The sequence below is a fragment of the Phocoena sinus genome, chromosome 9, assembly GCF_008692025.1.
Source record: "Phocoena sinus isolate mPhoSin1 chromosome 9, mPhoSin1.pri, whole genome shotgun sequence".
NCBI lineage: Eukaryota > Metazoa > Chordata > Mammalia > Artiodactyla > Phocoenidae > Phocoena > Phocoena sinus.
In genome coordinates this window covers 88,903,956-88,925,281 of record NC_045771.1, presented here as the reverse complement: position 1 = coordinate 88,925,281, position 21,326 = coordinate 88,903,956, and the positions used below count along the sequence as shown (strand labels likewise).

General features: G+C 43.2%; 1 protein-coding gene across 11 annotated transcripts in view; it reads left to right on the top strand.

The window, feature by feature from the left end:
- Positions 1-3,579: 3,579 nt before the first annotated feature.
- Positions 3,580-21,326, top strand: part of SRPK2 (SRSF protein kinase 2) — a 230,210-nt gene continuing 212,463 nt past the window's right edge. For 3 of the 11 annotated variants that reach the window (XM_032643942.1, XM_032643940.1, XM_032643945.1), the window contains exons 1-2: positions 3,580-3,718; positions 4,311-4,365. In XM_032643942.1, the coding sequence (XP_032499833.1) occupies positions 3,592-3,718; positions 4,311-4,365 (182 nt within the window). In that variant the 5' untranslated portion in view covers positions 3,580-3,591. Of the gene's footprint in view, positions 3,719-4,057; positions 4,225-4,310; positions 4,366-6,143; positions 6,203-21,326 lie in introns of those variants that run through there. The other 8 variants (XM_032643944.1, XM_032643947.1, XM_032643943.1 and 5 more) reach the window with 6 other exon arrangements.

Below are 21,326 nucleotides of genomic sequence, written 5' to 3'. Positions count from 1 at the left end.
AGTGTTACCTCCTCAGTGAGGCCTTTCCAAAACACCTTCCCAACAGATTGCTGTTTTGTTTTGTTTTGTTTTTCTTTTCCTAGACGCTATCACCATCTAGTAAACAGAGTATATATTTTTGCATATTTATTTTGTTTATTTTCTGTCTTCTGGCAGTAGAATGTCAGCTTCATGAGGGCAGGATTTTTATATGTTTTCCATGCTGTAGACTCAATATCTAGACTAATGCCTGCTATACAACAGGTGTTTGATAAGTATTTGTTGAGAATAAATGAATGCAAAAGATCCAGCAGATTGGGTATGTGTCTCCCAACTAATGTTCATGATAATTACTATTTATTGAATATTATCTTAGTAGATTATCATATTGATCTGGGATGATTGGTATTGATATTATTACTGTTTTCCAGATGTTGTAATTAAGTAACACTCAAGGTTATGCAAAAATTAAGCAGCAGAGGGACTTCCCCGGTGCCACAGTGGTTAAGACTACACGCTCTCAATGCAGGGGGCCGGGGTTCAATCCCTGGTCAGGGAACTAGATCCCACATGCATGCCGCAACTAAGAGTTTGCATGCCACAACTAAGGAGCTGGCAAGCCGCAACTAAGGAGCCTGCCTGCCGCAAGTAAGACCAAGCGCGACCAAAAAAAAAGCCACTAAGCAGCAGAAATTGGTTTCAACATTAAGCTGAGAAAGAAGCCAGTCACAAGGCCACAATGGTAGGATTGCATTTTTATGATCTGTCCAGAATAGGCAAGTCTATAGAGACAGAAGGGAGATGGTTGGCCAGGGCTTAGGCAAAGGGAGGTTGGGGGAAATGGGGGGTGACAACTAATGGGTATGGAGATTCTTTTAGGGGTGACAAAAATGTTTTGAAATTAGATTGTGGTGGTGGTTTCATAGCCATGTGAATATATTAAAAACCATTGAATTTTGTACTTCAAATGGGTGAATTGTGTGGTGTGTGAGTTACATCTTAAGCTGTTAAAAATAGTAAAGGAAAATGGTTTCAAACTCAGATTTCTTTGGCTTCAAAGCTTCTGATCAACTTTTAGAAGGAGCAAAAACAGGAGAAATGGCTTGTTCTAAGACTCAGTTAGGGAAAGCACAAGGTTTCCTGGAATATCTTGTACCAGGAAGTAAAGAGGTGCTCAAAAATGGATTGGGACATGTCCAAAGACACTGCAAGTTGAAAGCATCTTCCCTGGTCAAATGTGGGACAATTCAAGAATCAAAACTCAAAGTGACAGTGTTTACTGTCAATATTGATACTAAAGACAAAAAACCCCACAAAAATCAAGCCCCAAATAAACAGAAAACAAAGGAGTGGCAGGAGAAATGAAAGCTCACCTAATTAACATAGTTGGAAGAGATGGAAGGATAGGATTATATTGTCATTATTCTCCAACCACTATAGTAATACTTGATTCAAGCAAACATGGATGGATGCTAGCCCATGGAGTGAAGGATTCTTGGGGGAGGATACTCACACAATCTCAAAGTATTACCCCACAGGTTACTTTTTAAAAAAATTAAGGTGAAATTCATCTAACATGTTAAACATTTTAGAGAGAAGAATTCAGTAGCATTTAGTACATTTCCAGTGTTGTGCCACCACCAGCTCTACCGAGCTCCAAAACATTTTCATTGGTACAAAATAGAACCCCTTATCCATTAAGCAGTTGCTCCTTATCTCTCCTCCCCCCAGCCATGGGCCACCACTAACCTGCTTTCTATGGATTGGCTTATTCTGGATGTTTCATATAAATGGAATAGAACAATAGATGACCTTTTGTGTCTGGCTTCTTTCACTTTGCATAAGGTTTTTGAGGTTCATCCATATTGTAGCACCTACCAGTACTTCATTCCTTTTTATGGCTGAAAAATATTTCTTTGTATGTCTATACCACAGTTTGTTTATACATTGGTGGATATTTGTTTCTAAACTTTTGGCTAGTATGATTAGTGATGCTATGAACATTTGGGTACAAGGATTTGAGTACCTGTTTTCAATTCTTTTGGATATACACCTAGGAGTGGAACTGCTGATAATTCCATGTTCAGGGTTTGGAGGAATTGTGGAACTGTTTTCCACAGTGATTGCACCATTTTACATTCCCAGCAGTAATGTATGAGTATTCCAATGTCTCTAAATCCTCACTAACTCTTATTTTTCATTAAAAAAAAAATTATAGCCATCCTAGTAGGTGTGAAGTGATATCTCATTTTGGTTTTGCTTTGCATTTCTCTAATGATGCTGGGCATCTTTTCATGTACCTGTTGGCCATTTGTATATCTTCTTTGGAGAAATGTCTGTTCAAGTCTTTTGCCCATTTTTTACACAGACTACTTTTTAAATACAAAGGAAAAAAGGTACCTTTACCATGGAGAAATGATTACATATAATATCACCAATAATAGTACAAACTGACATCGTATCCCTCTTGATGCAGCATACTATGATGAACACAACCTCATCTATACAGTGTACATGACAAAATTATTTAACTTGAATCTAATAGGGAACAGATGAATACAAACTGAGGAACATTCTGCAAACAGAATTGAATTCTTCAAAAAAATGAATGTTACAAAAGAAAAAAAAAACAAGAAAAAAACCGGGTTATTCTAGAGTAAAGGAGCTTAAAAAGACATGACAATTAAATGCAATGCATGATCCTTGATTGTATTCCGGATTGAGAAAAAAGTCAGCTAAAAAGGACATTTCGAAAATTTGAATATGGCCGCTGTATGTTACAGATAATAGTAAAATGATATGAAATTTTCTTGGATAATGGAATTCTGATTATATAGGAGAGTATCTTTGTTCTTAGTAGATACTTAAAGAAGTACTTAGGGGTAAAGGGTAAAAGCCTGCAAAAAACTCAAATGATTGATCATAAACGAAACAAAACCAAAAACCCATACACACGGGGAAGGCAAATGTGGTGAAATATTCAAAATTGGTGAATATGGGGTAATATGGGTGTCCACTGTATTTTTCTCATAACTTTTCTGTACGTTTGATATGTTTGAAAATAAAAAAATCGAGAAAGTAAAAAGCTCTTCAAGTTCAAGCAGCGCTGTTCTAGTGGGTTTAGGATCTTTATAGTAAGGTTAGCTACTCTGATCAGTTAAGAATATAGTTGAGAGGGTAAATGGTCAGGGTGAATATTTTTCAAAAATATTATAATTATTTAAATAAACAATGGATCACTGCAGTTATTTTATCCCCCAATCAACTTGATTAGAGTCAGGTAGGCCTAAATTTGAATCATTGCTGGGTAAACTGTTTAACCTCTTCAGGACTCAGTTTCCTCTTTGTAAGAAACTCCTTGGTGGGTTGTTGTGCTAGATTGTTAGACACATGGAATTTATTGAACTGGACCTTAATTCATGTGCAAAAGCTTAATCCTACTATCTGTGCCATTTGCATCTTTTCCTTCATTACACTCAAGCAATCCTGTGGGGTAGATAAAGGTGAGAGATAAGATGACTTTTCCGAGGTCACACGGCTAGTGAAAGACCCAGGTTTCCCAGCTCTTGGTCCTGTGCCCTTTCCACACCCGACAGAGAGGAAGCGGCGCTCATGGGGATGCAAGGATGTAGAGGAGCAAAGGGGGAGAAGAGGCCGCGTGAGGAGAGGTGGTGTGAGACCCGCGGAGGCGCCGGCCAAGGAAGGGCACATGGAGAAGCGGGCGGCGCGACCCGCCGGGGTGGGTAGGAGAGAGGCTGGAGAGGGAGGGTCGCGCAGGCCGCGTGCCCAGGAGGGACGGGAGGCCTGGGCCAGCCGCAGGGGCGGAGGCGGAGGCCCGGTCTGCAGGCTGGGGTGGAGGAGGCATGGGAGGGAATGGCGGTGGTCGTGGGGGGGGGTCACTTCCGCACAGGTGGGCTAGGCGGGTGGGTGCGAGCGCGCGGGCGGGGCCGGCACGGGGGTCTCGACCCCACCGGGCGGGGGGGTTGCGGGCAGGCGGGCGGGGCGGGGCGGGGGCGGGGCCGGCCGGGGGCGGGTTTTGCCGGGCCCCCAGCGGGAGCGGCGGCTGCGGCGGCGGCGCAGGCGCGGTTCCCGCCTCCTCCCGGCCGGCGGAGTGAGTGGAGGCTGCAGCTCGGCTCGGCTCGGCTCCCGCGACGCTGCTGCCGGTGCAGCTGCTGCCGCTGCCGCCGCCGCCGCCGCGAAGCCCCCCGCCCCACTTCCCCCGCGTCGGGATGAGCTCCCGGAAAGGTGAGTGGCCCGCGGCGTCCCCTTCTCCCCGCCACGCGGCCCCGCGCCGGCCTGCCCGACCGTTAATGTGTGTCTTCTTTCCTCAGTGCTGGCCATTCAGGCCCGAAAGCGGAGGCCGAAAAGAGAGAAACATCCGAAAAAGTGAGTCCACGCCGCGCTAGCCCCCGGACCCCCGCCTCCGCCCGGTCGGGGTTAGCCCGAGACTGCGCAGGGGAAAGTTGCCCGGATTCCCGGGGCGGGCGGGCGGGCGAGCTGATCCCCCGGGACGCCGGCTCTCGCCTCCTGCGCGCCCCGCGGGCGGCCCGGGGGGAGGGGCGGGGGGAGGGGCGCGCGCGAACCCGCGGCCGGCCCGCCGAGCATCCCCTGACCCCGAGCCCCTGGGGCCCCCAGTCTCCGCGGCCGTTGGGGGCGGACGGGGAAGGAAGCGCCGGGCGTGCGCACCCTCCCCTGCGCTCCGAGGTGACCCGGGGGTCCCGGGCCTTCCTGGGAGAGAAGCTGGCGCCCGCTGCCCGGGCCCCGGCGCCGCGTGCGGGCGTGAGCCTGCGGTATCGCTCCCACCTGGGCGCCGAGGCCCTAGAGGAAGAGGAGCCGAGTGTGAGAGAGAGAGAGAGAGAGAGGGAGAGAGTGTGTATGTGTGTGTGTGTTGCCTCCTCTTCCTCTCCGGCCCCCGCCTCTCGGCCTTTCTGCTGAAAACCGGAGCTGGTTGTCAAGTGGTTTGCCTCGGGCGTGTTCCTGGCACGAGTTCAGCTCTGAAACCTGTGCGTTTCGGCGCTTGGTTTTTTTTCCGAAACTTTCTGCCCGGGCCGAGCGTGACTTCGCTGCGACGCGGCTGCGCCCGGGTCTCGGGCTGCGCGGGGCGGGTGGGCGTGTGCGCGGGCGGTCCTCGGCGCGGCTGCCCAGCGCCTCATTGTGCCGGGAGGCGATGAATAGGGTGGTGATATTTCAAACATGCCAGCCGCCAGCCACCTCCAGCCTGGCCGCGGACCGGAGTGGGAGCGGCCGGCGCCCGGGAAGCCTTTCCTGGAGAGCGGCTCCAAGACCGCAGAGCGCCGCCGCGTCTCCTTTCCCTTTCTTTCCTAATTTTGAAGAATCTACCAGCGTAGATTACTCCTCCTCCTAGATTTGTGGCTTCACTCTTCCATTTGAGAAAGAAATAACTCTGTGGTATATATTTGGTATTATGGGGATCGTCCGTGATCATCTTTAAGTAAAATCACGAAGCATTTTTGGTTGGTTTGTTTTCTTTGGGGGACTAGCCTGCAGCATTCCTAGGCTTTTTCCCTTCTTCGCTTTGGTCTCAGCCTGGCGAATTTCATAACCGTTGGTGGCGTCTATGAAAACTGCCTAAGTCATTACTAATGTGATGTATCATGACAGGATTTGTGTTCATTCAAACCGGAATATAACTTGAAACTATGTTAAGGATTTCACAAAATGTAGATACCGACATAATAAAGCCTTTCTTAAAAAAACAATTAAAAAAAAACCACTAGAGCGAGGGAAAAATATTTATTAAGGGCTTGACCTGGTGGGTAAAAATTAGATGTTGGAGTCTTAAGATGTTAAATCTCAATGGATATTTGTTAGTTTTAGATGCTTTAAAAATTAATACTAGTAATCAGAACCTTATATTTGGGATTTCCTTTGGTGAATGACGGAAATTTAGTCCATAAGTAAGGAGAACTGTAATGTTTAGGCTCCTGAGTTGGGTCACAACTTTCAGTTCAAAACATTTATTCCCACATAGCCCATTTTGTTAAGAAAAGTTAAAAGGAGTTGAAAAAAGCATTCCCCTAGTTTTGGGGATGGCTCTGTGTGTGTGTGTAGGTGGATATATGTAACTGTGTATGTTTTTTATATATATATATGTACATGTAGAAAAACAGTTAAAGTCACTGTTTCATATTTTCATATTTCAGGGTATGACTTTCCTAATGGCCAGAGCCTTTTTTGGTGTGCTGCAGTTTGGATTTATGTGGTATGTTTACAGAGAATTAGCATATATCCACAGTATTCAACTTCTACTCTCACAGGTTAATCTATTAGCTTTTTTCGTTGTCTGTTGTACTTATGTGACTAGATTTGACAGAAACCCCTCAGTCAGTGACTAAATGAACTGGTCAGTCTGCAAGGACCAGGAGGAGACCAGCCCCATTACATAACTGTTTGAGGCAGTTTTTCACTTAATTCTTTGAATCAAGCCAGTATTATTTTAAAGGAATCCTTGATGTGATTGATTTATTCATATATTCAACAAGTGTGTGCATGCCTTTCCTAGGAAATGGTGGTAGAGCTTTGAACAAGGCAAGGCAAGCTCCTCACGAAGCTTACATTCTATGGGGGTTTTGGAACCCTACAGCGAATGACAAAGAAGGCAGTTCCAGACAGTGCTCAGGGAGAGGGAGAAAATGAAGATGGGGTGCCTTAAATATAGTGATAGATGACATTTGAAAACCGTGCCAGTCTATTTGCTGCTTGCTTTACATGCGTTTATCCCTTGTGATAATTCTGTGAGGTAGGCACTGTTGTTACGACTTTACAGATGAAACGGGGGTACAGCATGAGTAAGTAACATGTCCAGCTATTAAGTTGAATCTAAGCAGGCTGGGACCAGAATCCACATTCAGTTCTCTGAGGAGGTGACATTTGAACAGAAGTTAGAATAAGGCGGAGGAGATGGGAGTGTGGCAAAGGCCCTGGGGAGGAATGGGCTAGGAATGTTGGAGGAACCCAAAGGTCAGAGTGGCTAGAGTGCTACCCAAGAGGATGGTGAGGGGGGAGGAGTCAGAACGGGTAGGGCCTGGCCTTGTAGGCCACTGGGAGGCATATGGATGGGAGTGGCAGGATCTGATTCCTGTTTTGAAGAGTACTGGCTGTCAATGTAGAGAATGGATTATAGGGGGTGGGGAGAAGTAGAAACTGAGAGCTGGCCTTCCATAGTACGTGGGGAAACCATGATGACTTGACTCTGGGTGCACAGAGTGGCACGGGGGAGAGGTGATGGTAGAGGGACTTCAGGAGACTTGTAGCCTCGGAGGTATTCCTCATTTTACAGACAGCTCTAATAGAGGGTAAGGTCACACAACTAGCTTAGTTTGGACTAGAATTCAGGTCTCCTGATGCCCAGTGTTTTTGCTTTTTGATTAATTCTCCAGAGGAGGAAAGAGAGTAATAGATCTAATTTTAAACTATATTAATATAATGACTGGCAGACTTGCATTATGTGACTACATGGGCCTGGCTTGATGTAATACGATCTACTTTTGTCATATGCTTGTATGTGCAAGTGGCACTTCATTCATTTTAATTCAGTTCAATTCTGTGAGCTTTTGTGAATTGCGCCAGTTCCTATAGGCAGCTTTTTTAGAACACTAGAATTTGTAGTTGTTAGAAATAAGATTAAGATTTCTGAACTGAGATTGTTAGCTTGTCAGATTGTTCCAGTGAGTTTAGTTTGCTAATTATTAATTGTGCTGCTTTGTAACAGGCAGCAGGGAAGACCTAATTCTTAAGAATTAGCTAAATCACATGGCTTGGGATAGATTTTTGCTTTGGGGCCTGTGCATATGTATAAAATGTTTTAAAGAATTTTTTTGGTTTTTATTGATTTTTTTCCTCACATGTAACTTTTTTCTTGAAACATAATTCACGTACTTTAAAATTGGTTTTTTAAGAATTTAGTTTTTAAAGTGTATAACTTGCTGTTTTTTTTAGTATATTCACAAGGTTGTGCAACTGTTATCTAATTCCAGAATATTTTCATCACCCCCCCAAAATAACCCTGTACTTGTTTGTCATTCCCCATTTCTCCCTTGACCCCAGCATTCATTAATTTATTTTCTCTTTCTATAAACTTATCTCTTCTGGATGTTTCATATAAATGGAATCATACAGCATATGATCTTCTGTCTGGTTTCTTTCTCTTAGCATAATGCTTTCAAGGTTCATCCATGTTGTAGTATGTATTGGTAATTCATTCCTTTATATTGCCAAGTAACATTTCATTGTGTTGATATTACTGTGTTGTAGTTATCCATTCATTGATGGACATTTGGGTTCTTTACACTTTTTGGTTATAAATTACTTTTTTAACACCTTTTTTTAAAAAATCTTTTTTAAAATTTATTTTACTTTATTTTTGGCTGCATTGGGTCTTCGTTGCTGTGCACGGGCTTTTTCTAGTTGCGGCTAGCGGAGGCTGCACTTCGTTGTGGTGCGCTGGCTTCGCATTGCGGTGGCTTCTGTTGTTGCGAAGCACGAGCTCTAGGTACGCGGGCTTCAGTGGTTGTGGCTCGCGGGCTCTAGGCGCGTGGGCTTCAGTAGTTGTGGCGCACAGGCTTAGCTTCTCTGCGGCGTGTGGGATCTTCTGGGACCAGGGCTCTAACCTGTGTCCCCTGCCTTGGCAGGCGGATTCTTAACCACTGCACCACCAGGGAAGTCCCTGTTAGCATTCCTTTTTTTTTTGTTTTTGTTTGTTTGTTTGTTTGTTTTGCTTTTGCGGTATGCGGGCCTCTCTCTGCTGTGGCCTCTCCCGTTGCGGAGCACAGGCTCCGGGACACGCAGGCTCAGCGGCCATGGCTCACGGGCGCAGCCACTCCGCGGCATGTGAGATCTTCCCGGACCGGGGCACGAACCTGTGTCCCCTGCATCGGCAGGCGGACTCTCAACCACTGCGCCACCAGGGAAGCCCCCTGTTAGCATTCTTGTACATGTCCTTTTGTGGACATTAGCACTTATTTCTCTTGGGGATATACTCTAGCAGTGGGATTGCTAGGTTATAGAAGAGGTGTATGCTTAGTGTTAATAGTAATTGCAGAGATTTTTTTCCCAGTTATATTATGAAATAGTTTTGATTGAACTGCCTTACACTCCCACCTGCAGTGTATGAAGTTTCGATTGTTCCGCATCTTTGTAATACTTGATCATGTCATTCTTTTTAATTTTAGCTCTTCTGGATATGTACTGATACCTTACTGTGGTTTTAATTTGCATTTGCCTGAGTGATGGTTTCGAAGATCTTTTCGTATGTCTTGGTCATTTGAAATTTTTTATTTTGTGAAGTGCCTGTTTTGTCTTTTGCCCATTTTTTAAAAATCGGATGGTAAGTCTTTTTTCTCACAGAAAAGTATGAGTTTTGTTGAGGTATAATTTACATACCATACAGTTCATCTACTTAAAGTGTACAGTTCAATAGGTTTTAGTAGATTCACGGAGTTGTGTTAAACTGGATCTGGAAGAGCCAATAATAATTTCCCAAGTAAATAGGTGGCAGGGTGAGGGCCTTCCAAGCAAAAGCAGTGCTGCAGTTGGCGTAAACATGTGGAGGTGTAAGTGGCATGATTGTGTTCTCGGAATGTCAAGCAGGGAAGTGCGGCTGGGGTGCAGGATGTGGTGAGCATTGAGTGGGGCTCATTGCTGTGGGTACAGATTGAGATGTTTAGAAAGGTTACTCTATCTGCTGTGTAGAGAATGGCTTAGAGGAAAGAGATCCAGCTTCAGGTGACTGATGGGTATTAAGGGGGTAGAATTCACTGCATTTAGTGTCCAATTTAATGTGGGAGGAGAGTGGGAGGGGTCTAGGATGAATCCCAGGTTTCTGAATTAGCTAAATTTGTGGATGGTGTTGCCATTCCTCAAGGTAGAGAATGCACAGCAGCTTTGGGAAAAGCTAATGATGGCTTTTGTTAGGCAGTTACAGGTGTGTGGTTCACTTCCAGTTAGAGACATTGGTGAGTGTTAACCGCTAGAGCGCTGGCAAGAGCTCTGGTTAGAAATGCAAATGGGAGTTGTTGGGTATAGTGTTGGTGGCAGCTGGCTGAAGATGTTGAATGTGAAGAGAAGAAAGCCATAGGTAGGGTAAAGGAGGAGCCAGAGGGATAGGAGAATCAGGAGAAAGTTGATTCACAGAAACCAAGGGCATTTCGAGAAGGGAAGAGCACAGTCTGCAAAATAATTCAAGTGAGATGAACCCTGATGGTGGCCTTTGACTTTGGCAGTTAGGAAATCATTAGAGCCCACACCTGGAGTAGTCTCAGCACCGTGCTTTTGGCCACACGGAGCCTGCAGCCCTATGAGTGAATGGGATGACACTGTAGTCTTTTTTTTTTTTCTTTTTAAAAGGTTACTAATTGAATAAGCTTTCTTTGTGTGAAGGAGAAAGGGTAGCAAGGGAGTGGTTCCTGAGGAGTGTTTTTTTCCCTCTCAAATGTAAGCGAATGGCAAGGAGCTAGTAGAAAGGGAGAGGTTGAAAATACTGACAAGAAGGGGAATTTGGAGCAAACGCCCTGAGTTGACAGGAGGGGATGTGATCAGAGCACAGGTTTGTATTGTACAGAAGGGGGATCTCTTCTTCCTCTGAGAACAGGAAGGCTGTAGGCTGCATGTTTTAAAAACATGCTCGTAGACCTTGCTGCAGTCTTACATAGTACATGAAATAGGCACCAATATCATAGTGTCTTTGGAAAACCCAAGAAACTGAAATGCAGTGACATCTGGCCCCAAGGTTTTGGACCCGTGGTAAGTGTGCAGTAAAGGTTGGCTGTGGTTATTAGGCTTTGGTTATTGCTGTCTTATTTTTTTCTAAATGATTTGGCTGGTCACCGCAACGCTATTGCATCTCTCCATGTATGAGTATTGAGGTGTTGATTACTCTGTTTCCGCTTTAGTTCCCTATTTTTTAATTTACTGTAGTTCTGAGTACGTTGTAGGTTTTGGTAGGGCAAGGGCTCTCCCACATCTCCTATATACACCTTGTCACTCTTTTTTTTTTTTTCCCCCACCTTGTCACTCTTGTTTTCAGAATTTTTTGGGCATTTCTTACATATTATTAAGATTATATTTCTGAGTTCCTTCTCCAGTTTATTTTTGCTATTTAGTTTAAAATAATATTGACTTTGAGGATTAATTTAGGGAGACCTGACAAGTCTTGAATTGGAAACACATTTAAAAAATTACCTTTTTTCTGATTTTATTTATTTTTTTAATGTAGATTTATTTGCTCTGGGTCTTAGTTGCAGCAGGCCAGCTTCTTACTTATGGGTCGCCAGCTCCTTAGTTGCAGCCAGCGTGCTCCTCACTTGTGGCATGTGAACTCTTAGTTGCAGCATGTGGGATCTAGTTCCCTGACTAGGGATCAAACCCAGGCCCCCTGCATTGGAAGCGCAGAGTCTCAACCACTGCACCACCAGGGAAGTCACCTTTTTTCCTGATTTTTAAAATATTATGTACCATATCTGGAAACTATAGAAATATGTAAAAAAGAAAACAAAGGGATTTCCTGGTGGTCCATTGGGTATGACTTGGTGTTTTCAGTGCCTGGGTCCTGGGTTCAATCCCTGGTTGGGGAACTAAGATCCCTTGTGGCCAGGCCAAAAAAAAAAAAAGAAGAAAACAAAAATGACTCACATTGTCACCATCCAGCACGATACAAATGGGACATTATTAATATTTTGTTATTTTTCCTTCTAGTCTTTTTTTCATCCCTGTGTTTTTTGTTACTTAATCATCTCATGTATGATTTTGTATGCTGCTTTCCTTATTTAACATTTTGTCATTAACATTTTTTTTTTTTTTTTAATATTAAACTTTATTTTCTTCTAAGTTTTTTTTTTTTTTTTTTTTTTTTTTTTTTTGCGATACGCGGGCCTCTCCCGTTGTGGAGCACAGGCTCCGGACGCGCAGGCTCAGCGGCCATGGCTCACGGGCCCAGCCGCTGCCGCGGCATGTGGGATCTTCCCGGACCGGGACACGAACCCATGTCCCCTGCATCGGCAGGCGGACTCCCAACCACTGCGCCACCAGGGAAGCCCTGTCATTAACATTTTTAATGTCCTTAAAATTTTCTCATAACTGGGACTTCCCTAGTGGTCCAGTGGTTAAGATTTTGGGCTTCCAGTGCAGGGGTCTTGGGTTCGATCCCTGGTCCGGGAGCTAAGATCCCACATGCCGTGTGGTGTGGCAAATAAATAAATATTTTTTAAAAAGAAGTTAAAAATTTTTTTCTCATAACCAATTATTAGTGACTGAGTAATGTTCTAATTTACTTAACTGCTTAATTTGTTTAAATATTTCTTTATTGCTGGAAACATGTTTACTGTTTCAGGCATTATAATACTTCAGTGAATATCTTTGTCTGCATTTCAGATTTTCTCAGATTATGTGGAATCTTAGAAATGGAAATATTGAGTCAAAGACAGTGAACCTGTTTAAGACTTCCAATTTTGAAAAGTTCTTTTAAAGAAGAGTCAGCAGGGCTAGAACTAACTAATTATGGGACATGAACAGGAAAGCAATAAAAACAATGGCAGTTTTACTGAAAATGTTACACTTAATGAAGACTAAGAAAGTTGGGAGAAGTTGGTTGGAGATGGGATAGAGATTTTGTTTTAGGCACACTGTATTTGAAGTGACAGATATCCTAAAGGAGGATAAGGAGAGTTGGTTTGGAGGTGGGAGGCTGGGACTAGAATACACCTTTGAGGACAATTAGGACGGCAAGATCAGCTTACTGAAGAGAAGGGGGAGGAGAGAAAAGGGCTGGAGCCTGAAACTTGGAGAGTGCCATTGGACAGAATAAGAGAAGGGAAGCTAAAGATCAGCTTAAAGAGGGTAAATAGCAATATATGGGTTAGGGAATTTTAAGGAGAATAAGATTTGAGAAGAGTTCATTAGATTTTTAAATTTAGTTCATCATTGATGGCCTTTATATTTCAGGGGTTAGTATTTCTTCCCTCCCTCCCTCTTTCTTTTTTTAAACTTGACAGTTTGTAAAGAAATTACTTACCTTTGTCTCATCATCTGGTCCAGGTAGATAAAGTATTTTTTGTGTTGATGACTAAGAATTAAAGAGATTTTTGTCTTGCTCTGTGTTTGTATCAAAGGTCTAACAGGTCCCCAGATTTTTACCACCAAATCTTGTGTTCTGTTTTCAAAGAAACAAAAAAAAGTTATTACCTGCAGTTGTCAGGTTTTTAAGCTTGTACCCTGCCTTGATTCCAGGAGCGCTGTCAGCCAAGGTTAAAGGTAGTACGGTCTAATCTAGGCTGGTGGCCTTAGAGTGATTTGTGTGGCTGGCTATTAGCAGGTCTTTTTTCTTTCTTTCCTTTGTTTTGGCGGGCGTGCTCTATTCCGTTGTGTATGTCTCCAGGGGAACATTTCACATTGAGTTTGTATTATCAGATACTTTATGTACCCAAATATAAGATAGCCTTGGTTGTAAGTCTCCTAACTCCCCAATGAAAAGTTTAAAATTCTATACAACTTGAAAGTATAAATTTTAGAGATATAGTAGTCAAATGTTTAGTTATGATATTTAGTTTCTTTTTTTTATAAATTTATTTATTTATTTTTGGCTGCATGGGGTCTTCGTTGCTGCACGCGGGCTTTCTCTAGTTGCGGCGAGGGGGGGCTACTCTTCGTTGTGGTGCGCGGGCTTCTCATTGCGGTGGCTTCTCTTGTTGTGGAGCACGGGCTCCAGGCACGCCCGCTTCAGTAGTTGTGGCTCACGGGCTCTAGAGCGCAGGCTTCAGTAGTTGTGGCACAGGGGCTTAGTTGCTCCGCGGCATGTGGGATCTTCCCGGACCAGGGCTCGAATCCATGTCCCCTGCATTGACAGGCGGATTCTCAACCACTGCGCCACCAGGGAAGGCCCTTGACTTGCTTTTTAAAAGGCTGTGTACAGCATTAATGAGGAGGAATAATTCCAAAAATGTGTTGAAATTATTGGCCTCTTTTTTTTTTTTTTGCGGTACGTGGGCCTCTTACTGTTGTGGCCTCCCCCGTTGCGGAGCACCGGCTCCGGACGCGCAGGCTCAGCAGCCATGGCTCACGGGCCCAGCCACTCCGCAGCATGTGGGATCTTCCCAGACCAGGGCACGAACCCTTGTCCCCTGCATCGGCAGGCAGACTCTCAACCACTGCACCACCAGGGAAGCCCTATTTGCCTCTTTTAAAATTAATTTTATTGGGTTGATGTCTCCCAAATTAGTATTGATTAAAGTGATTTCGGACAGTTCCCTAATCAATCGTCAGTCAGTGAAGAGTGTTTCATCCCCTCCTCCCCTCTCTTCTAGGTCTCACCAAGACTCCTCCGAGTCAGGGTCCTCTAGGAATGGTCATTCTATTACCCTCTGCCATCAAGCCCAGCATTACTGTAATCCTGATTGTTCATTTCCTTTTGAAGATTTTTTTTTTTGCCTTATTATGTTAAAAATAAGGTACTTGAGAAAACAGTCTATCATAATAAAGGCTTTATAAGGACTAGAATCTAAGGGAACTACTTCTTTTTTGCGGGATAATTTTTGGGAAAAGACCATGGTTTATACTTGGGCATATATGATACTTTATGCTGAGTTCTTAGCCTTACTGGATAAATCCTACAAAGTGTAATGTTTTGTCCCTGGTGTTTGAATTCACTTCCACATTGAATATCTTTATAGTCAAACTGCTTTGCTGATAAGTTTAAAATTAATAATTGGCCTATCAATTCCAGAGTGCATTTATTTCAGCTAATTCTTGGACATATTCTTAATGTAAGTATTTTTAGGCATTAGAATTCTCTAGTTAGGGTCTTAGAATGTGGAGCCTAAAAGGATAGGGACAGAAGGGAACATGTGAATGAGATTATTGATGGCTTTAAATTTGGTTGTGACACATAAGACTGTTACTCACCTTAGCTGAGCGTGGTGTGTGGGTGTCACGTCCCCTGTGGTACCTCAGTGTAGTAGATGTGCCCCGAGATGATTGTGTGAACTAGGCAGGGTGGGAGAAGGAGTAAAGACAGACTGCAGCCCAGGGATACCTCTGTAACCCCAGGAAACAGAAGTTTGAGATGTGGAAGAGATAAGACAGACAATGCACTGAAAAGCGCTGCCTGGCTCTTGGGACTCCTGTGCCTGGCTGCTTGCTTTGGTCGGCAGGTGCTGTTGTTGCTTCTGACGTCCACGGAACACAGCTTGCTGCTATTGTTTCTGCTGTCAGTCAGCTGTTGCCACCACTTACACAGGGAATCTTATCCTATTGATTATTTTTATTTTTAGAATATCCCGTTGAAAGTTTTTTTTGGTGGGGGGTGCGTGCGTGATGTGTTTTATCCTAAAATGGGATGTAACTGAACATTAATTGCAGCACTGATATAAAATTGACTGTGTCTTTCACACCTGAAATTTATTGCATAAGGCTGTGAATCTGAGAATGCAGTGAAGTAGCCAGGACTTTAGAGAGCACCTGAACAAGTGTTTTTCACTCTTGCTTTGTAGTAGCAAAATGCTTTCCCCCCGCCCCCCCACCAGGGATTGAACCTGGGCCCTTGGCAGTGAAAGCACAGAGGCCTAATCACTGGACCACCAGGGAATTCCTGCAGAATGCTTTTTAAATAAAAATTTACATAGAACTCCATTATATGTAAAGAGGAAAAAGTGGCTCTATTCTGGGAGAATTGGCAGGTGAGGGCTTGGTCCTAACCACCTGGTCTTTCCCTCATCCACTGTAGTGCTTCCCAAGGCAGCTTCTTGGAACAGAGCTTAAAAATTCTTCGGGCCTTTATTTCTCTTTTTCTTTCTCAGTAGAGAAGTTTCAGTGAAGGAGCAGTGAGGGTGACTGAAGAAGCAGTTACTTGATTACAGTCAGTTATCTTTTAGTTCCTGAGCCAGTTTACAGTGCTGGTTTAGAGTCCTGGCTTCTGATTCACTGGCTTTTGAAACTACCATTTAGTCTGCAGAAAGCAAGCCATTCTGGGACTAAACAGAAGGTAAAGTTTTTAGCCCCTAAAGAGATTATTGCAAGAACCTTTTTTTGTTTTGTTTTTGTTTGTTTATTAGTTTGTTAAATGCTATGGCAGTGTTTCAACTGTGGGGTCATCTGGAAGTTTTATCACCACAGAAGGTGATGAACATTTTGTGATCCAAAGTTCCTTTGTTTCATACCTTCCTAGAGGCAGAAACTACATGACTTTACAGATTTGTTAAAGCAGATTACGCATTTGTGGGGTTTCAAAGCACTTGAGGCACTTTTTGTTGTATCAGCAGTCTCTTAGGTTGGGGGACTGCCTGACTGGGATTGGTTGAGAGAAGTCAGTAGGGAAACTCAGGATTTGTCCAGAAAGTGGGAAGAAGGCAATTCAGTGGGAGCCAAAGGTCATTCTTGAGTTGTGGGTTTTTTTTGTTCATTTGTTTTTAATTTTTAATTTTAATTTTTTAACCTTGCCACTCGGCCCCCTGCAGTGGAAGCACGGAATCCTAATCACTGGACCGCCAGGAAATTCCCAAGAACCTTATTTTTATTTTATTTATTTAATTTTAAAAATAATTTTATTTATTTCATTTATTTTATTTTTGGCTGCGTTGGGTCTTTGTTGCTGCACATGAGCTTTCTCTAGTCGTTGCGAGCGGGGACGACTACTCATTGTGGTGCATGGGCTTCTCATTGCAGTGACTTCTCTTGTTGCGGAGCACGGGCCCTAGGCACGTGGGCTTCACTAGTGTGGCTTGCGGGCTCAGTAGTTGCGGCGCACGGGCTTAGTTGCTCCGCGGCATGTGGGATCTTCTGGACCAGGGCTCGAACCTGTGTCCTCTGCATTGGCAGGCAGATTCTTAACCACTGTGCCACCAGGGAAGCCAAGAACCTTACTTTAAAATTTTTATTTTTAAATTCCTCCCTTTACTGTCAGAAAAAGGCAAAAATATATTCTCTTGGGACTTCCCTGGTGGCGCAGTGGTTAAGAATCTGCCTGCCAGTGCAGGGGACGTGGGTTCGATCCCTGGTTTGGGAAGATCCCACATGCCTCAGAGCAGCTAAGCCTGTGAGCCATAACTGCTGAGCCTGCGTGCCACAACTACTGAAGCCCGCATACCTGGAGCCCATGCTCTGCAACAAGAGAAGCCACCGCAGTGAGGAGCCCCCGCTCACTGCAACTAGTGAAAGCCCACACAGCAACGAAGACCCAATGCAGCCAAAAATAAAAATAAATTTAAAAAAAAGAAAAGAAAGAAAATATATTCTCTTTCTCCGAATGGAGACTACTTTTTTTTTTAAGACACCAATTGTACTTGAACATTTGTTACTTTTTTTCTTTAATTAATTAATTAATTTTTGGCTGTGTTGGGTCTTCGTTTCTGTGCGAGGGCTTTCTCTAGTTGTGACAAGCAGGGGCCACTCTTCATTGCGGTGCGCAGGCCTCTCACTGTCGCGGCCTCTCTTGTTGCGGAGCACAGGCTCCAGACGCGCAGGCTCAGTAGTTGTGGCTCACAGGCCTAGTTGCTCCACGGCATGTGGGATCTTCCCAGACCAGGGCTCAAACCCATGTCCCCTGCATTAGCAGGCAGATTCTCAACCACTGCGCCACCAGGGAAGCTCGAGACTACTTTTAATATGTCACAAGGGCCTGGACTGTTTTATCATGTGCATGTATGGTAGGAGTGAGATAGAAGTTGCTTTATGTAGGCACTTTTAGTATACAGTAAGACAGTTTTTTAAAAAAAGGTTTAACTGTGTTTTCTATCTTAGCTTTAAAAACTCGTTTTTGTTTTTCAGTAGCTACAAGGCTGAGGCTTTCCATATCCTTTTGTAGTCATCAGCACCCTGTAGGTATAACCGTAATAGTAGAACTGTTCTTCTCTTCCCCTTGGCTCCACTGATGCTCACTACCTGCAGTGTCATTGCGATCAAGTTGAGGGACACTCGAGGATACATTTACCTTTCAGAGGATCCTGAGCTGTATAATTTTACTCTTAACGTTTGAATCCTCTTACTTGGTGTAGGCAAAGGCTATCTCACTTCCCCAACTTAGCTGAGCAGAAGTAATAGTTTCCCCTTTTCCTAAAGTTTGATCAGTCTTTGAATATTCTTTGCTGAGGCTGATATTGTTGTCAGAGGCAGCTGACCAGGGTTCAAGTTTTGAAGGCATCACTTTTCTCAGTGGGGTTGGATAAATTATTTAATTTTTCTAAGTCTCAATTTTTTTTCCTTAAAATAGAGCTAATCATACCTCTCAGAGAATAAATGTAAGGATTAAATAAAGTAATATGTGTGTGGCGCGTAGTAACTGGTAAGAGGCAGCTATTAGTTATTTTATGGTGCTTCAGTTGTATTTTAGGAATTTTTATAATAGGCAAAAAGGAAAACTGGAATTATTATAAAATTTTCTTAAGCATCTAAACATGAATATGTTTTCAGTTATTTTAGCCAGCTTAAATCTTTATTTTTCTCAGTAATAACTGCTGTAGTTACTTATTTATTTATTCTTTGGGACAAAGCAGAGCAGAGACTTTACTGTTGATCAGGAATAAGGAAGGAAGGGCTTATGCTCTAATATTGATAGGAAATAATGTTGTGTAAGCATAGGCCCTCACAGTGAATTAGAGCAACAAAATTACCATCAGATATAGAAATCATGAAGAAAGTATTCATTGTTCATAACAGGTGATCTCTATCTAGGTCTATAATTTTTTTTTTTTTTTTTTTTTTTTTTTTTCCCGGTACGCGGGCCTCTCACTGTTGTGGCCTCTCCCGCTGCGGAGCACAGGCTCCGGACGCACAGGCTCAGCGGCCATGGCTCACGGGTCCAGCCGCTCCGCGGCATGTGGGATCTTCCCGGACCGGGGCACGAACCTGTGTCCCCTGCATCGGCAGGCGGACTCTCAACCACTGCGCCACCAGGGAAGCCCTAGGTCTATAATTTTAAACTAGACCAAGGGGACAGGGAGGAGACTAAGACGTGATAAAAGGAATAGGTGATCCTGGTAGTAGTTTTAAAAATTATTTTTAATCATGTTTAGACTGTCCAAGAGGGAAGTAACCATTTGGTAACCCTTGTTTTATGAGATAAATGTATTTTGGGCAAGATTGAAAAATTACATTTTATTAAAGGAGTGCTAGTTACCTGTTAGCTTATATTAAGAAATCAAAGTGATGTTTTCCTATGAAAAGAATTCTTAATAGACTGAGTTGAGAGCTTTGGCTAATAAAGGATTAAGGTGGCTGTCAGGCCTGAACCATAGTATGTACTGTTGTTAGTGTAGGAAATGCTTTACAGACTACTGGTCTCAGAGACTTCCCTTTCCCATACTTTGCCTCTCATATTTTCCACAAGAGCAGAGAAATTCCTCTGACTCTATAAACTGAAGTTTAAAAAATTTTGAAAATAAGCCTCATTCCTTCTGTTGAGATGCAGTTTTACATTTCATTATGGAAGAGCAGGCTGAACATGACTTAATTTTAAGCTGAGTATATATGACATGGGGCTATATGAAATTGGCTTTTTTTCTTAAATGTCAAATTCCATCAAATTTCATGTGGTTCATCTAATACAGATAATAGCTAATATAACAGCTAACATTTATTAAGTACTTACTGTGTGTTAAGCATTCTCCTAAATGCTTAATATGCATTTATTTTTCATTTTCACCACAACCTTAAGTTGGGTTTTTATTATTTAAAATTTATTTTTTTGTTTTTAAAAATTGGGCTTTAAAAGTTTTCAGCTGTTCAGAATCCATTTATCCTCCCAGAAAGAGGCCTCAATTTTGTGTGGTGTTTATCTCTTATCTGTTTTTGGTTCACATCCTTTGTGTCCCTTCCCCATTTCCCAAGGATAGATCACAGCCTATTTCACTTAGTGTTTTATATTCTCGGGCCACAGCGAGACAGCCCACACAGAGCTAACCCCAGGGCTTTTGCTTTCTCCTGTTGGCATGACTGTGAGAGGATGTGAAATGGAGTTATGGAAGCCATTTTGTCACCAAAACTGAGCGGAGGACAGAGCCTAGCCCAGAAATGGAGAAAATGTCGGTCCTAATGATGATGTTTAAACCTGTGCTGAAGCAAGGGCTGCCTGCTGGACTTTTCGTTTTTTGCTTCAGCCAGGTGGAGTTGCATTTTCTTATTACTTAAAACTGAAAGAGCAGCATTATTCTTAATGGCCAGGTGGAAACAACTCAATGTCCATCTGAAGGGATAAACAAAATGTAGTATATCCTGGGCTTCCCTGGTGGCGCAGTGGCTGAGAGTCTGCCCGCCAATGCAGGGGACACGGGTTCGAGCCCTGGTCCGGGAAGATCCCACATGCCGCAGAGCAACTAGGCCCGTGAGCCACAATTACTGAGCCTGCGCGTCTGGAGCCTGTGCTCCGCAACAAGAGAGGCCGCGACAGTGAGAGGCCCGCGCACCGCGATGAAGAGTGGCCCCCGCTTACCACAGCTGGAGAAAGCCCTCGCACAGCAACCAAGACCCAACACAGCCATAAATAGATAAATAAATAAATTTTTAAAAAATGTAGTATATCCACACAATGGAATGTTATTTAGCAATAAAATGAAGTTCTCTTACTACAACATACGTTTACCTTGAAAACATTTTGCTACATGAAGGAAACCAGTGATAAACGACCACGTTATATTATTCCATTGATATGAAATACCTAGAAGAGGCAAATCTATAGAGATGGAAAGTAAAATAATGATTGCCTAGGGCTGGGGGGAACGGGGAGTGATTGTTGATGGATATGAGTTTCTTTTTGGGGTAGTGAAAATATTCTAAAATTGATTGTGGTGATGGTTGTACAACTATGTGAATGTACCAAAAGTCATTGTGTCGTGTATTTTAAATGGGTGAATTGTGTGATCTGTGAATATCTGACTAAAGCAGTTAGTAAAAAAACATTTTTAACTGTAAGAATTCTAATTATTCTCTATTTTACAGATGAGAAACAGGCCCAGAAATGTTAAGTAGCAGGCCCATTGTTGAGAGCTGGTAGGTTGTTGAGCTGGGATTCGGAACCACCTGTCTGACTACCAAGACTAAGCTTAGAGCTGTGCTATTCTGCCTTTTGCAAAGATAAATAAGACTCATCCTTATGGAACTTTGGAGTTGGGGGTTACTTAGCAATTAGTTAATCTAACCCTTCATTTTACTGATGAGAAAGTTAAACCTTAGATAATGCAATGATTTATCAGGATTGCCAAGTTAATTAGTGGCAGTCAGGGATTTATGACGTACTCAAAGAGACAGGCAAGTAAACAACTAACAGTGATAGAAAGTGGAAGAGGTTGATAGCAAATAGAGGTACAGGCATTGTGCTGTGTAAAATAAGGGAAGGATCAGTTAATTCG